Genomic DNA, 15,778 nt, shown 5'->3' with positions numbered 1-15,778 from the left:
CCTGGCTTGTATGAGAACTAGCGTGGCCAGCAGGACTAGGGAAGTGATTGTCCCCCTGTACTCGGCACTGGTGACACCTCGAATACTGTGTTCAGTTTTGGGCCCCTCACGACAAGAAAGACACTGAGGTGCTGGAGCGTGTCCAAAGAAGGGCAAGGAAGCAGGTGGAAGGTCTAGAGCACATAGGGTCTTATGAGGAGCGGCTGAGAGAACTGGGGTTGTTTAGCCTGGAGAACAGGAGGCTCAGGGGAGACCTTATGGCTCTCTACAACTACCTGAAAGGAGGTTGTCGCGAGGTGGGTGTCGGTCTCTATTCCCAAGTAACAAGCAATAGGACGAGAGGAAATGGCCTCAAGTTGTGCCAGGGGAGGTTTAGACTAGATATTAGGAAAAAATTCTGCACTGAAACGGTTGTCAAGCATTGGAACAGGCTGCCCAGGGAAGTGGGGGAGTCACCGTCCCCGGAGGTATTTAAAAGGCGTGGAGATGTGGCGCTTAGGGACGTGGTTTAGTGGTGGACTTGGCAGGTTTATGGCTGGAGTCAACGATCTTAAGGGTCTTTTCCAACCTAAATGATGCTATGATTCTGTGTTCCCTCCGCTTGGGACCTCAGGTCCCCACCACCTGGACAAGAGAGACCTCACAGAGAAAGGGACTTCAGGGCATGCTCCCACTTAGTGACATCCCCTCCCCCTTTTTGCCTCCAGAAGGCTTTGGACAGGAGGTGCATCGGATGTACGGTTCTGCACATGCTGAAGTGGCAGAAACATGGCACCCGTGTCAGTCTTGGCACACGTGCAGCAAGGCTAGAGAAAGCTTTTGAGGTGCCTGGGTCTCAAGGCATGCACTCATGCCGTACAGGCCACGTCTGTGGGAGGCACGGTCCGCAGCGGTGTCCAGGGGGGTCTCCTGAAGCGGAGGAACCTCAGGGGAGCAGAGAGATGCGGGCTCCGGCGTGGCCTCTCCAGCCCCGTCGCTTGCCCTTGCAGGGGGCAAGTTGGTAGCCGGAGACAGGAGCCGCAGGAGCTTTTCCACTTGCAGCAGGGACACAATTGGCATTTTGCTTGAGCATCAGGGTTTGCAGGGCTAAGTCCGGGCCCGGCAGAAGGAAGCCAAGAGGAGAAGAGGGAGGAGGAGTTTTGTCTCTGCCCAAGGGCTCGTAGCTCTCCTCTTCGAGACAACTCCGAGTCAGACCACCTGGCCCAGAGAACTTTGCACCTCTCGACGTAAGCCAGGGACGTGCACCTACCGTCCCCGTTTTCATGTCAATGACGGTTTTGGGGGGTGTGTGCCCGCTTTGTGAAGAGAGCCCCTGGGAGCTCGCTCCTGCCGGGCGGGTTTGTACTTGGTGTGATGCCCAGGACCCGCTGAGTCGGGCGGTGGGGACGAAGGCTGGGGCTTGCCGGCCGGGTGATGCTGCTCTGGTGGCTGTGACAGCACAGAGGACAAGTCACAATGGGAGCCGTCCCCAGGGCCATCATCGGGCAGCCCCACTGCTGTTTAGCTTGGGCGATCGGTGAGTGCAGCATGCGGGGGAAAGGCTGGGCTGGGTGGGGGACGGGGCAGATGGCCAGGGGGTTTGTAAGCCAGAGCGAGAGCTGAGCCCCTCAGGGCAGGGCACGGTACCGCCCTCGGGGCTGGGGGCAGAGGTGCTCGGGGCTGCCCGTGCTGGCAGGTGCCCAGAGAGGCTTTGGGGATGTGCCGGGTGCCCGTGGCTCCGTGGGACGCTGCGGTGTGGCAGGGCTGGGGCCTCGGGAGACTCGACTCTGGTGTCCCTTGCCCTTTCATGGGGTACAGCCCAGGCAGGGCGGCTTGGGCAGGATGGGCCCCGTGCTGTCTCCAGCCAGGGCCCGCGGCCCCTTCCAGCCTGTCAACACCAGTGCCCAAAGGCTTTCCTGGGACAGCCCGTGGCTCCCACCCGTGCAGTGCTCACAAACCCTGCCCTTGCTCCCTCCCCGCTCCCTCCCCGCCCTCCTACCGGCCCCAGCTCCAGGCGGCTCCTGCCCCGCTCCCCCAGCACCGTGCTCCCTCCCACCCAGCCCCGCTGAGCCCCCTTTTCTCCCGCCTCCTCCAGGCCATGGCTGCGGCAATCGCCCTCGTCCTGGCTCTGCTGGCCGTCCAGCACGGGCTGAAGCGCGATGACCAGGTCGATGTGGCTACGGGCGAGCGGATGCAGCGGCGTGCGGAGTATCTGTGTCAGGAGATGACTCGGCTGGTGCAGGAGATTGAGCAGAGCAGGGGCGCGCGGGAAGCCACGCTCCTTTCGGCGTTGCAGCCGTGGCCGCTGTGGGCCGTTGCAGGAGCCGTGGTCTTGCTCGCTGAGGTCTGCTGGCTGGCCAGGGAAATGAAGCTTGCCTCTGACAGCTGCCGTGAGCAGGACAGCTCCAGCAGCGAGGAGGAGGAGGACAGCGAGGAGGAGGAGGAAGACCTGAACGGCGCGCACAATGTTGTCAGGTCTTTGGCTGCGTCCACCCCTTCGCCCATGCAGGGCCTGCCCGACACGTGCAAGGTGCTGAAGGAGCTGGTGGGTGACCTCCTGGCTGTCTGCCGTGTGCTTTGCAAGAGGGCTTTCATGCCCCAGATGCACCCAGCCTTTGGGATGGACGGCACCTATGAAGCCTGGAGCGTCCACGAGAGCAGCGTCGCCTACCGCCTGCTGGTGTTCCTGCGGCCACCCGCCGGGCACTCTTTCAGCCTGGAGCTGGACACCACGGGGCAGCTGCCAGCAAGGCGCTCCAGCATCCACGTGGTGCTGGAGTGCATGTGCTCGAGGGAGCCGCTGCTGGGGGAGATCTTGTGCTTTCTCCACCACCCCGACGAGAAGCGGCGGAGCGATCGGAGCTCGGACCTCCTACGCACCCTCTGCACAGGCTCCTACCTAGACGTGGAGAAAATCGCCTGCTGGGTCCAGCGCTTGGTGAGATCAGCCTGGCTGCTTTTGCCTCAGTCGCACCACTGCCAGCTAACGGTGCTGCCCTCCTCCCAGTCCTGCAGGTTCCAGCTGACAAGCGCCTCCAAGGTGAACATCTGCACTGAGATGATCTTTGCAGTGCAGCAAGGCAGCTCAGGCGCCTACCTGAGCCTCGAGTAGGCAGAGGCCAGCTTTCCCGGCAGCACACCGTGGCCGGAGAGCTGCGCCGTTGTCGAGAGGCAGCTTTTCCCACTCACTCACGGCGAGGCACAGCCAGCAGGACGATTTGCACCTCAGAGGTCTGCAGCTCTGCCCCCACTTCCTGGTGGTCACAGGCTTTTCCAGCCATGCCTGTGACCCTGAGGACCTACTCTGCTCTCACACTGGTGGGGCCCGGGCGACAGTTTTGGACCCTGGGACAGAGAATCTGCTCATCCCAGAGACTGCCTGGGGAGTCTGTGCCGCAGACCTGAGCACACCAGGCATGGAGGTGACACCGCTCAAGCAGAGCTCAGCGTAACCAGAGTGTGGGGAATCTCCCCGGGTCCAGCTGCAGATGCCGTTGCAACTGAGGCGCCTGTTACCACCTGGAAGAGGATGGGAGCACCCATCCTCTTGGAAAGAGCTGATCCCCTCTGGGACCTTTCCGCGATGCAGAGAGGACAATAAATTAGCTTGTTTTAGCCAGCCCTCTGTCTGGGAGTGTCTGTGCACGACTTTGCTGGGGAATGTGGGCAGGCAGCGGGTTGCTACCTGCTGAGATGCAGAAGCAGCGGACTGGCATTTGGAGGTAAGTAAGCAGTACCAGAGCAGAATGCTTCCCCTGGCCCCTTTTTCCTTTCTTGTCCAGATTTCTGCTCTGCTTCCCTTTTAAGGGGAAGATGCCTCTGTGCATGTATACCTGATGGGAGGGAACGAGGGCAAGGGAGCCAGACCTTTCTCAGCCGTGGCCCCTGACAGGGCAAGAACCAATGGGCACAAATGAAAAACCGTGACATTCCATCTGAACCCAGGAAAGCACGTCCTGACTCTGAGGCTGCTCTAACACTCACACAGGCTGCCCAGGGAGGTTGTGGAGGCTCCAGCCTTCGCAAGTCACCTGGACGCGGTCCTGGGCAGCGTGCTGTAGGTGGCTGTGCTTGAGCAGGGGGGTTGCACCAGATGAACTTGGGGCAAACCACCCCCTGGGAGCCCGACAGCATTGCCCCGGGGCGACCCCTGGGGAGGTGGACATCATGGGCTCCAAGCGGTGAGCCCTCTGCACCGGCAACGAGCAGCACGAGCGCAGAGCGGGGCTCTGGATGCTCCGCTTGCTGCCGTGGTGAGAGGCTTGGGCACGAGCCAAGGCAGAGCGGCAGCCGGAGAGCTGGAGGCCCAGCTAGGGCAGGCGCAGGAGGGAGGAGTGTCCTGCAGCACCAGGCAGCTCCCCTCCTGCACCCCCCCATCCCCATGTGGAAAGAGACTCTCTTTTGGCACACTCCTCTCTCACCAGCACAGCAAGGACAGAGACCCTGCCATGGAGAGGCCCCAGCCCGCCACAGGGATAGTCACCGTCACCCCCACATCACTGTCGCCAAGGCACCAAGAGCACCGTCCCGTCTCCAAGCACCAAGGCCAGCACCAAGGCAGCCGAGCCACCTCACAGGCTGGCAGAGCAGGAGTAAACCATGCCCGGGCCACGTCACCTGCTCTCACGCGTGCACACTTTGCGTTCCTTTGCGTGGCCTGCCTACAGTCACAGGCAGATAGAGCAAAGCTACGTCTAGGGTGTTCCTGGAGTGTGGGGAAGAGAGCTTCCTGACACAGCTGGTGAGTGAGGCAACGAGGGAAGGCGTTCTGCTGCACCTCTTGTTTGCAAACAGAAAAGGACTTGCGGGTGATCTGATGGTTGGAGGCCATCTTGGGCACAGCGACCATGACATTATCGATCGAGTTTTCGATTCTCGGAGAAGTAAGGAGGGTGTTCAGCAGAACTGCCACCCTGGACTTGCGGAGGGTTGCGGGAGTTACATCCCGTTGGCAGCCGCTCACAAGTGGTGTTCCCCAGGGCTCGGTCTTGGGGCCAGTTCTGTTTAGGATCTTGATCAATGATCTGGACGAGGGGATCGAGTGCACCCTCCTCAGTAACTTTGCAGCCGACACGAAGCTGGGCGGGAATGTTGATCTGCTTGAGGGGAGGAAGGCTCTACAGAGGGGTCTGGACAGGCTGGATCGATGGGCCGAGGCCAGCTGTATGAGGTTCAGCAAGGCCAAGTGTCGGGTCCTGCCCTTGGGTCACAACAACCCCATGCAACGCTACAGGCTTGGGGAAGAGTGACTGGAAAGCTGCCTGGCGGAAAAGGACCTGGGGATGTTGGTCGACAGCCGGCTGAATATGAGCGGGCAGTGTGCCCAGGTGGCCAAGAAGGCCAATGGCATCCTGGCTTGTATGAGAACTAGCGTGGCCAGCAGGAGTAGGGAAGTGATCGTCCCCCTGTACTCGGCACTGGTGACACCTCGAATACTGTGTTCAGTTTTGGGCCCCTCACGACAAGAAAGACACTGAGGTGCTGGAGCGTGTCCAAAGAAGGGCAAGGAAGCAGGTGGAGGGTCTAGAGCACATAGGGTCTTATGAGGAGCGGCTGAGAGAACTGGGGTTGTTTAGCCTGGAGAACAGGAGGCTCAGGGGAGACCTCATGGCTCTCTACAACTACCTGAAAGGAGGTTGTCGCGAGGTGGGTGTCGGTCTCTATTCCCAAGTAACAAGCAATAGGACGAGAGGAAACGGCCTCAAGTTGTGCCAGGGGAGGTTTAGACTAGATATTAGGAAAAAATTCTGCACTGAAAGGGTTGTCAAGCATTGGAACAGGCTGCCCAGGGAAGTGGGGGAGCCACCGTCCCCGGAGGTATTTAAAAGGCGTGGAGATGTGGCGCTTAGGGACGTGGTTTAGTGGTGGACTTGGCAGTGTTAGGTTTACGGTTGGAGTCGTTGATCTTAAGGGTCTTTTCCCACCTAAATGATTCTATGATTCTACGATACGGACATATACAACCTTTTTCTTAATGCTTCATCTTTAAAATCATTCCCCAAACTGCCGAACTTCTACCAAACAAGGTCTTCTAAATGAATCAGTGGAGAACATGCCTTGATCTGCCAGATAAATGGCTTTTCCAAGTACCATTAAACAACTGTTAACAATTTTGAGAAATTTTAAATGTTGCACACACTGAAATCTATATTGCATGCACTAAAATAGTCTGATGGTTCTCCAGCACCTTTTTTACTATCTGAACTAAGGCTTATTCAGCTAAGAAACCTAAGCAATAGGATTGGGACTGGAATTGCAGCATTACAACCTATTTCAGAGTACTATATATGCTAAGTTCAGCACACACAATGACAACGTGGTAGATAATATTTGTCTTATGCAGCTTGCCTAAAAAATATGGGGAAAAAAAGAGTTTCCTTGTACCTCGAGAATATCTAGCTAAATAACAAACACTGGCTTTGTTTGTTCCTATTAAATACCTTCTAATGGATAATCTTAGAATAAAACACCTTTGCTGCCAAAGAGAACATCTGATTATATCCACCGGCTCCCAATATTCTCTGTTACCCTGAGATACGCTACTAGAAAATACACACAAAGTGTGCCAATAGGGTGTTCTGCTCTCTCTTTGCAAGCAGCTGGGCAAGGGTATGCCAATGTGTATTCCCAAGCAAAAAAGCTATTTAATATGATAAAGTTAAATCCTATTACTAAATCTAGTACATTTTTATTATTAGTTATTTAAATTTATGGGTATATGCAGTGTCAACACACCATGAAACGAAGGAATTACCAATTTCCAGCATGAATTACTTGATAAAAGGGACTGCATTAAATGCAGAGTTGTTGAATAAATCAGTAATGCTACAGTGGTTAATTACGAAGTTACTTACAGGAAGAAAACCTGCAGTATTTTACAGTGTATTAAACTTGCAATTGCTTCCTAAGTGGCTAACAGACAATATTAGTAAACACAATACATTTTATAGAGGACGGCAGGAAATGCTTTAATGTCTTTAAAAACTATAGTTTAAGGCCAATTCCATATTGCTGAGCAATCAGGCTACGAAATATCGCAAACAACACTTAGCTTTCTCTTAGTACTTTCCAGTAGTATATTGCAAGCGCAGCATAAAAGAGGACTCTATAATTATGCTTAGTTTAATGATGAGGTGAAAGATGCATGGGGAGAAGTAATGTAGCCAGTGATATCTGACAGGCTAATTGCAGACTGAGTGGTCTTACTCTGTCCCCCAAGTCTTAGTCAACTGTCATGGCCAGTCTTACAGTGATTTTGACATAATTTTCCACATTTCTCATTTTTTCAAGTGCAATATAAAAACACTGTATTGGACACATTAAGTTTTAATGACAGCCACAGACAGCTGCAATTTCCCTCAGTAAAATAAATGATTAATTAGTAAAACACAGTATGCAATATATGTCCAGAGTGACTTATCCCTGTTGCTAATCACAGTAATTAGCTTCAATTTCTAAAGCTCCACAGCCTGCATGGTGTTTTGCAGAGCTGTGAAAGAAGTATGGGCATGCACTGAATAATTTATATTCCAAATTACACAAACATACAGACAACGTATCTTAATTTTCTAGATTAGCAACCAGTAAGGTCATTTCTGATAGCCCCATAAAAATATCTAAAAGTAGAATTATGTAGTTGATAACTTATACATTTCATAAAGCATACAGGGGAAATGTGACCTGTAGAAATAAGCCTAAATGTGGAAAAGATTTTCTTTTTACTGGGACATTCAGTAAAATTAATCAACAAGCTCAACATCTAAAGTTTGAACAAAAAAACATTACCACTGACTAAATGGATTCCTTCCCAAAATAGCTGTATTTTTTCCCACTATGTTTATTTCAGCATAAAGATCCTCTCTTGCCAGGCACAAAACCAAAACCATATGAGTTTTCCTCATATGTCTCTACCTGAAATGTTCTACCAATGATTTCAAAGGCAAAGCCCTTAAATGTCCTCTCAATTAGCCAGCCTTCGACATTGCCTCAGTTAGCTATAACTCAAACCATAAAAAAAGTTAATAGATGGAAATAATTTCAGTCTCATCTGGAAGAGTACAGGAAAGCTCATATATTGTTTGGGAAAGAGGCATTATATATTCATTATTGCTGATAGCAATAAGTGAGGAAGAAGCTACAGTCTAATTTTTAGAAGCTCATTGACTATTCGCAATCAATTAGCGACCAGAAATGTAATAAAACATAGAAAGTATAGCACAGCATATGGGGGAGAAAAGATGACATAGATTCTGAGTTGAAGACCAGTTCAGAGCAGAAAGGCCTGTCTGAAGTCAGAAAGTGAAGAATCCATTTCTTAGGACAGGGCGAACCTACCAATTTCATCCATCCAACTCCCCATTTTCATGTCTGTCTTTTTTTTTTTTTTTTTTTGAACGAGAGGAGTTATTACTGAGAAAAAGGTCAACATCAAGTAGACTTTGAGGAAAAAAAAACCCAATTCAATAAACATCAGTGAGATGGAGAGAAAAGGGATACCAAAACCTACTTGTAAATCACAGACAGGCTACGCAACAGCTTGTATTGTCTTATATGCTGAAGTGGCTTTTATCAAGTTGCCTGTGCTGCTAATCTCTGGTAATGCTTTTTCATGAAACTTTGCAGCCCACAAGTCTTGGTTACTCCATTTACTGCAAATTTGTCTGTCAGAAATGGAACATCCATGAGAAAAAGCTGCCAAACAGATTCAGACATACTTTCTGGACCAGTTTCTGGTGGATCACTGAGTTTCCTCACGTGCTAGGGTCCTCCAGACTATTCAGCTTTGTTCAGCAAGGTTCTCAAAACATTAGGGGACAATCTGCCTTATGAGACTTGCATGGCCAAAGCTATAAAGAATTATTAGTAGACATTTTCAAGGCTTTTTCACTGAAAGTGGAATTGTAATTAATTCTCTTAATTGAACGATCATTCATTAGTCTTTTACTAAATACATTACCTAATAACATTCTCAATCTTGCAAGTTACTGCCATGTCTTCAATTTCCCTTTTCACGATAAGACTAATAACAAGCCAAACTTATAGCTTTATAAATCTGCAGCACAGTACAGCATATATTGTATGCAGTTTTTCCATTTAGATTCTTCAATTACAATCAACTGCAAAAAAAAAAAAATAGCATATTGTACTAGCTAGGTATTACATTTTGGCAGATCAGAATTAAATTATTCCTTAGAAGCAGTGCTCAGTGCTTAAGAAGAAGGATTATATTGAATAATGGGGCTAATATTTTAACTCAATTAATATGTTATTTTTCAATAAAGAGGTGTACACTACTGCAATTTCTTCTTCTATGGGTAACATCAGCTATAAAACAGAAATACTGCAGCTTCTTTTTCTGATAACTCATGTGTGATTTTCCCCATGTAGATTGTATGCTTTGTATATTTTTTTGAAGTGGATGAAAATGTTATATTATTATTTTTCTAAATAAATATACTTATTTTATATTGTTATAGGCATAAAATATTTCACTTCTGTATTATATAAGCCTGCCAGAGTCTATGTTTGACTACGTCTAAAAATACATGAGCATTTCATGATAAGGAAAGAATTTTTCTTTTATGTCTTTTAATTCTGTACTGTTGTGAGTTTGTTTTATAATATTGGTTGGGGCAGAAGTGATTTTTGGATGAAGAAATTACATCTAGTTACAATGGAAGTAGGGTACCTTCTCCATGGAAACTGCCTGCCACATATGCTCACATGATTTATTTATCAGATTCTTCAACACAATATTTCAATTTGATGGAATTATATTTTCCTGGAATCTTTCACTAATAATTTAAAAGTGACATAAATGTATAAATGTCTGTATTTTTGAAGATAATCAAGTTGTGTCGTTCCAATATCAATTTGTAATATATTTCAAGGTCATCTTCTCTTTCATTGTTCAAACTAGCTACTTATGTTCTTTTGAATCATATTCCGGTTTTGGTTTAATTCCTACTATTTTAATGTGTTTTAAAGACTGTTTGTGAATATTTGGTTGTTGCTGCTCTTTCACTCTCCTGCAAATACACCATGGATGATGCCTACTGTATAATGGACAGGTTTGTTAACTCTTTGTGGAGATATGAAAACTGTGTAGTTTAACAATGACCTTGAAAAGTAATTTTTTGTTTCAAGAATTAGCATGTGTATTTATATCAGTAGACCTGGAATATTGCACTACATATCAAAGAGCTATTTCTTAGAAGGGGTTACTAAAAAGTACACTCCCATACCATTTTACAGCATTCTCCATATCTTTTCTATCACTGATATTATACAAGTCGCTCATTAAAAAACAAAATACAAATAACAACTCAAGGTAGTAAAAGTTTTTGATAATCATCAGATTGGTCATTTCATTCTAGCTATGTAAGAGATTTGTTTAGCTATATACTACTACTAGGATATTCCATCTGAAAGGTGCTGAAAAACAGGGAGGTAAATTACAGCACATACATATTATACATGCATTGCATATAACATCCAACTGTAGAATTAGAAAAAGGCCATTTTGATTTAATAAGGAAGGCAAGAAAAAGAAAAGGAAAGAAGAATCACACTGTGTTACAGTCAGATGGGTAGATGGAAATTACATGGTACAAAGGAACAAGTAAGCAAAACACTGAATGATAAAGATGAAAAAATAAAATCAATATGAGTTACATAAGGAGGTATTAGTAACTGGACATGAAATTCCAGCGATTTGCACAAAATACCTTGTGTTCCTTTTGTGGAGATCACCTGGTGAATATTTTTAAAGATGAAGTACTACAAGGTACAACATATCTCCATATAGAAAACCACAGTAGATTCTGACACAAGTTTAATGGAACTTGGTAAGTTAAAAATAAAATTCTTACTCTTACTATCATGGTAAGAAAGAATTTTTCTGAGCAAAACATAGAATTATTCACACTAGAAGCAACAGAACATGCTGCCAATGTTACCAGCTGAATGTTACGACTGCTATGTCATGTAATATTATAATTCTTACTATTTATTTCCATATATAATAAGGTTACAAATCCTTCTCAGTGGACAAGAACTTTTAAGTTCACTCTATGTTCTGACATTATGTAAGCAGGAACTGATGGAGAATTAATTATTTCAATTCTGGATTCAGCAAAACAGAAGTCCATTAAGAAACCCAATAAGCTTCTAGTGAAGTGAAGGAAACTGGAAGGCATGAGGCTTACCATCCAGCAAAAACATGCTATTTAGGAGGACTAATGGATAACTATCATGGCTAAACCTTTGACAAACCTTCTCAGACAGGACAACAATTGGTTGAATTTAGATACAGATGATCAAGAAGTGAGCAGTAAAAAACCCAAACTTGCCAAAGCCTTATTTTGGTATTTAAATGTCTCAGTTAATTGACTAGCACTTCATCATATGATGAAGGTGCAACAAGGGAAATTCTGATTATACCTTAGGGAAAAAAATTACAATGATGTAGTCAAATATGGGAATGGTTGTCCAGAGACAATGCGGAAACCCCATTAAGGTACCAAAAACTTAAGTGGACAAGGACCTGAGCAACCTGTTCTAAGTTGGCCTTGTTTTGAGTAGAGGGATTCGACCTCCAGAGAGCCCTCAGAATCTAAATTATTCTGTAATTCTATGAACTATATAGATAAAAAACCAAAAAAAAGATCTTTCTTGTAGATCTCAAAGAAGATGCATGCTGCAGTTCACTAACATTAAGATGAAAGCTTGTCAAAAATTTATCTGAGTCAAAGCTCCACAGCTGGAAAGTGTCAAAAAAAACCTCAACCCAATAATAATTTGATTTCTTCTAAAATCCTAAAGGGAACTAGATGCAAAAGAAAGTATTCAAAGCAATGCCAGTAGTCCATGGGGGAAACAGGAGAATACAGGACAGGACAACCCAGGACTCTTGAAATTGTTAGAATGGCCCAAGAAATCTGATTTCAGCCATCATTTACAAACTCAAGCTAGTAACGTTTAATTTTAGTACTGTTACTTAAGAGAACATTTTTTTTCCTTTGCATCTCTCCTCTGAATAAATTGCATGCGACTTCATACTGATTAACAAATGTAGTAAGAAAACCGAAAAGCTCTAAAATACTAGAGGAAAACCATACAATTTATTTTGCTCTAAAGCAGTTCATCTCCCCTGCCTCCTTTTTGGTAAAAGCTCAAGAGAAGCTTTATACTCTGCACACCAAGATGGCAGAATCAGTTAAATTCTGCTATAGTATAAACTTTCTGACCTCCACCATGTTGAGGCACTACTATTTATACTTCTGCATCAATTCCATATATTCAAGACATATTAAAAGACATCAAGTCCATAAACTTTTCTGACCCTTTTCTGCTGCTTAGCTCATTAATGCTGAAAGCTATTAATTTAACAAATGAGTGGGTGATTACCTCTTGAAGAACCCTCTTCATTTTCAGAAGCAATGTCTTTACAGCTGTGCAATCTTGCAGCATCAATCTGAAGGGCAAAGATTCAATGCCTCCACCTTCTTCCAGACCAGTAAAAGGCCACTCCACGGATGGGCTGCCAGCCAGCTGGCTAACACGAGGGTACCTGGCTTCTCCTTGGTCTACCTCCTTCGTCAGCTTCAGAGATAAGTTCCTTACAAGAGAAAACAGAGATCAACACTGAAATATGAAAAAGAAAAAGAACTCAGTATTTGGCTTTTAGTTCCTTTGAGTTTAAAGACACATTACACATTCACTTTTTGAGCCTGCTAGCGTGAATGGCCTTTATAATATACATACAGCCATATGATGTTAGTAATAAAATATGCATTTATAAATGTACCATTTTCTACAGGAATTGAAACCATGCTCTATGCCACGCCCTTCAAAAGAAAGCCATTTTCTTACCAAAAAATATCCTATGGGCAAAACTGCTATGGGTCTATTTTATTTCAGTTCAGCTTTATGAAAAAATTAATGTCATGCATTTTCAAAAGCTAAATCACGTTCTTCCATATGCTTTGACTTAGAACTCAAAAAGAAAAGAAAACTGCCAAAGAAAATACTCCCTTCTGGGCTGGCCCAGTGACATAAGATGAACCTGCTATTCTATAAAATGGAATTTGAAATTTAATTAATCTGTACTCACCCTGAAGTTTAGTTATCACTGAAGCTATTTAAGCAGAACATGAAACAAAACAACATTAAGTTGTGGTTGAGAATCCATTAAAGACAGTAGAAACATTCGGAAAGATTTTGAGGGATTTTGGAGGTAATGGAATACCATTATTTTGCTGCATGCATACTATCTTCCCTTAATATCAGAGCAAGATATCTGTAAGACTTTGCCATGCTGGAGCAAGTCCAGCAAAGACCAACAAGATGGTGAGGGGGCTGCAGTGCACAATAAATGAGGAGAGGCTAAGAGAGCCAGCTTTGCTCAGTCTTCCCAAGAGAAGGCGAAGGGAATCTCATTGCTGACGAGAGCAATGTCTCCACTGGGAGGGTGCAGAGATGATGGAGCCAGGCTATCCTTAGGGATGCACAGCAATAGGATGAAAGGCAATGGAGAGAAACTGGAATACAGGAAATTGTGACCAGATGTAAGAACTTTATTTACTTACTTATTACCATGAGGGTGGTCAAACAAAGGAACAGAGGCTCAGAGATGCTATCGGACACCCTTCCTTGGAGATACTCACAACATGATGGGGCAAGCCCCCGAGTAACCTGCTCTAATTGGACTTGCATTGAGCAAGGGCTTGGAACAGAGACCTGCAGAGGTCCCTTCCCACCTCTGTGATTCTATGATCTAGAGGTCATAGATTCAATCAGCCGAAATCAGCCACAACCAGCCAAAAGTTTAATAGTAGAAAAATAATTTAAAATCGAGATTACTTGACATTTTGGTGGAACAGAATGTAACTGAAAACACTAAGGATTTTTCTGGCATGAAAGCATTCACAACTTTAATGTTGCACCTATTTTCTCTTCGACCAGCAGGGAAAAAGGACAAATCTGAATGGAGAATATATCTGAGAATGTGGCTGCACTGTGCAATAGTAGTATATTAATTACTACTAAATTACAAAAGTGTTGTAACAGCAATGCATGACACCCATATTCATACTAAATTCATTCACTACAATTAAAGATGTTAGCATAAGTGGTGAAGAAAATTACAATTATTATTCATTTAATGTATAGTTCCAATTTTCTGTTCCATTTGAATTTTCACGCAACACAAAACTGATTCTGAATTTTAAGCATGGCTATATTTTGGAAGGACAAAGAATATTTTTCCACATGAAATTTTCCTTAGTTAACTTTGGTTTCATAGGAACCACACAGAAAAAGGGATTAATGAGATTTCTCAAGACAAGCAATTCCCAGTGCCATACTAACAAACTGAAAATGAGGCTACTAGAATTATCTTTTATGGATGGTTCATTTTTAGATTTTGCAAGCTATGTAATGTGCAGTAGGGACAACGTATTAGATCAAGGAATGCACCACAGAGATCACAGAGATGGACAGATGCTCATGATGGCCAATGGAATTAAAATTTTCTAATCCGGGCTTTTCAAGACTCTCATAAAACTATGAAATTAGTCTGTTTTAACTTTTAAATACATTGAAACAACTTTGTGAGTAGAATATTTTGCATCCTTTAAAATAATAATCTGAGGTGGATGGTGAAGGTGCTTTTGACTGAAGGATTTTAAGCCACTGCTGATTCATAGCCTTTACTAAAGAAGCCTCAGGTATAAATCATGCAAGGAAAAAACAACTTTTAACTGAAGTTTCATAGGCCACTTTTAAGGATTTATAAAAGAAGCCATATTCAAACTATTGGAATCTACACACAAGTAAGATTTATGTAGCCAGAAAAGCACATTATTTAAATTGAGTAAGATGATACAACAAGGTCCTCTTTTTTCCCACCCAGTGCCAGCAGGCTGGGAGACAACTTATTCCTTAGAGTATTCTGCATGTTCACTCTGCAAGTCCCACCAAAGTTTCATCTTCACCATGCTCCTGAGCAGGCATCTTACGTGGGTAACATCCTGACACTGAGAAAGGACCAACTTAAGATGTAATGCCTCCCAGAAGGAGTCTTTTACAGCACATTATGAGGGAGAAGAAGTTGGTATCAACACCAATACCCTGCTGCCCCAGTGACAAGGAAACAAGCAGTACTCTTGGAGAACTATCATCCTTTCTTACATGGAAGGGATACAGTGTTTATGTATAAGCTACAAATGTGCTGGAAATGCAGCAAATCTTAATTTCAACTGAAGAAAATACCTTCAATTACTTCAGCGGGCATTATGTTGACAGCACACTGCTCAACACACAAAATTACCGTCTTTTCAAATACAGAACCTTGTACTAAAGTATGAAAAGCACCATAATAACATATCACCACTCATGGCCATAAGAGTTTAAAAATCTAACTCAATTGCTACTCAGAGTTGATATACAGTGAGCATTCAGATCATATAGTACCTCTGAACTATCTGAAAAGAATATAACTGATCTGTGACAGAAACACTCTCCACCGTCTGATACAACTCCTTTTACTCGCTGCAGGAAAAAGCTCATTTTAAATTCATTCCAGAGCTGATATTTCATCAAGTTCATTATTAACAATGTCCAGGTGGTCTATTACAGTATTATTATGGTAATCCACTGCAATTCATCTCAAAGCAGCAGCAGAGATTTAGCAAGGAAAAAAAAAGTTCTTACTAAAATTAGAAGTTTCCCCTTACTAGTAAAACATCTCTTTACATCTGAAGTTGGAGAAGGGGCTGGTTCCTCAACTGGTAGTGCA

At 44.8% G+C, this 15,778-nt stretch overlaps 1 protein-coding gene across 5 annotated transcripts in view; it reads right to left on the bottom strand.

Moving 5' to 3' along the window:
* Positions 1–15,778, bottom strand: part of CCSER1 (coiled-coil serine rich protein 1) — a 719,834-nt gene that overhangs the window by 427,724 nt on the left and 276,332 nt on the right. For all 5 annotated transcript variants that reach the window (XR_007766366.1, XM_050895848.1, XM_050895851.1 and 2 more), the window contains exon 9: positions 12,388–12,598. Coding sequence is in view for 4 of the 5 variants with exons in the window: in XM_050895848.1 (XP_050751805.1) it covers positions 12,388–12,598 (211 nt within the window). In the remaining variant the exon portion in view is untranslated. The remainder of the gene's footprint in view (positions 1–12,387; positions 12,599–15,778) is intronic.

This window comes from Gymnogyps californianus, chromosome 4, assembly GCF_018139145.2.
Source record: "Gymnogyps californianus isolate 813 chromosome 4, ASM1813914v2, whole genome shotgun sequence".
NCBI lineage: Eukaryota > Metazoa > Chordata > Aves > Accipitriformes > Cathartidae > Gymnogyps > Gymnogyps californianus.
Note: the sequence above shows the minus strand (reverse complement) of the source record. Positions and strands in the feature narration are given on the sequence as shown.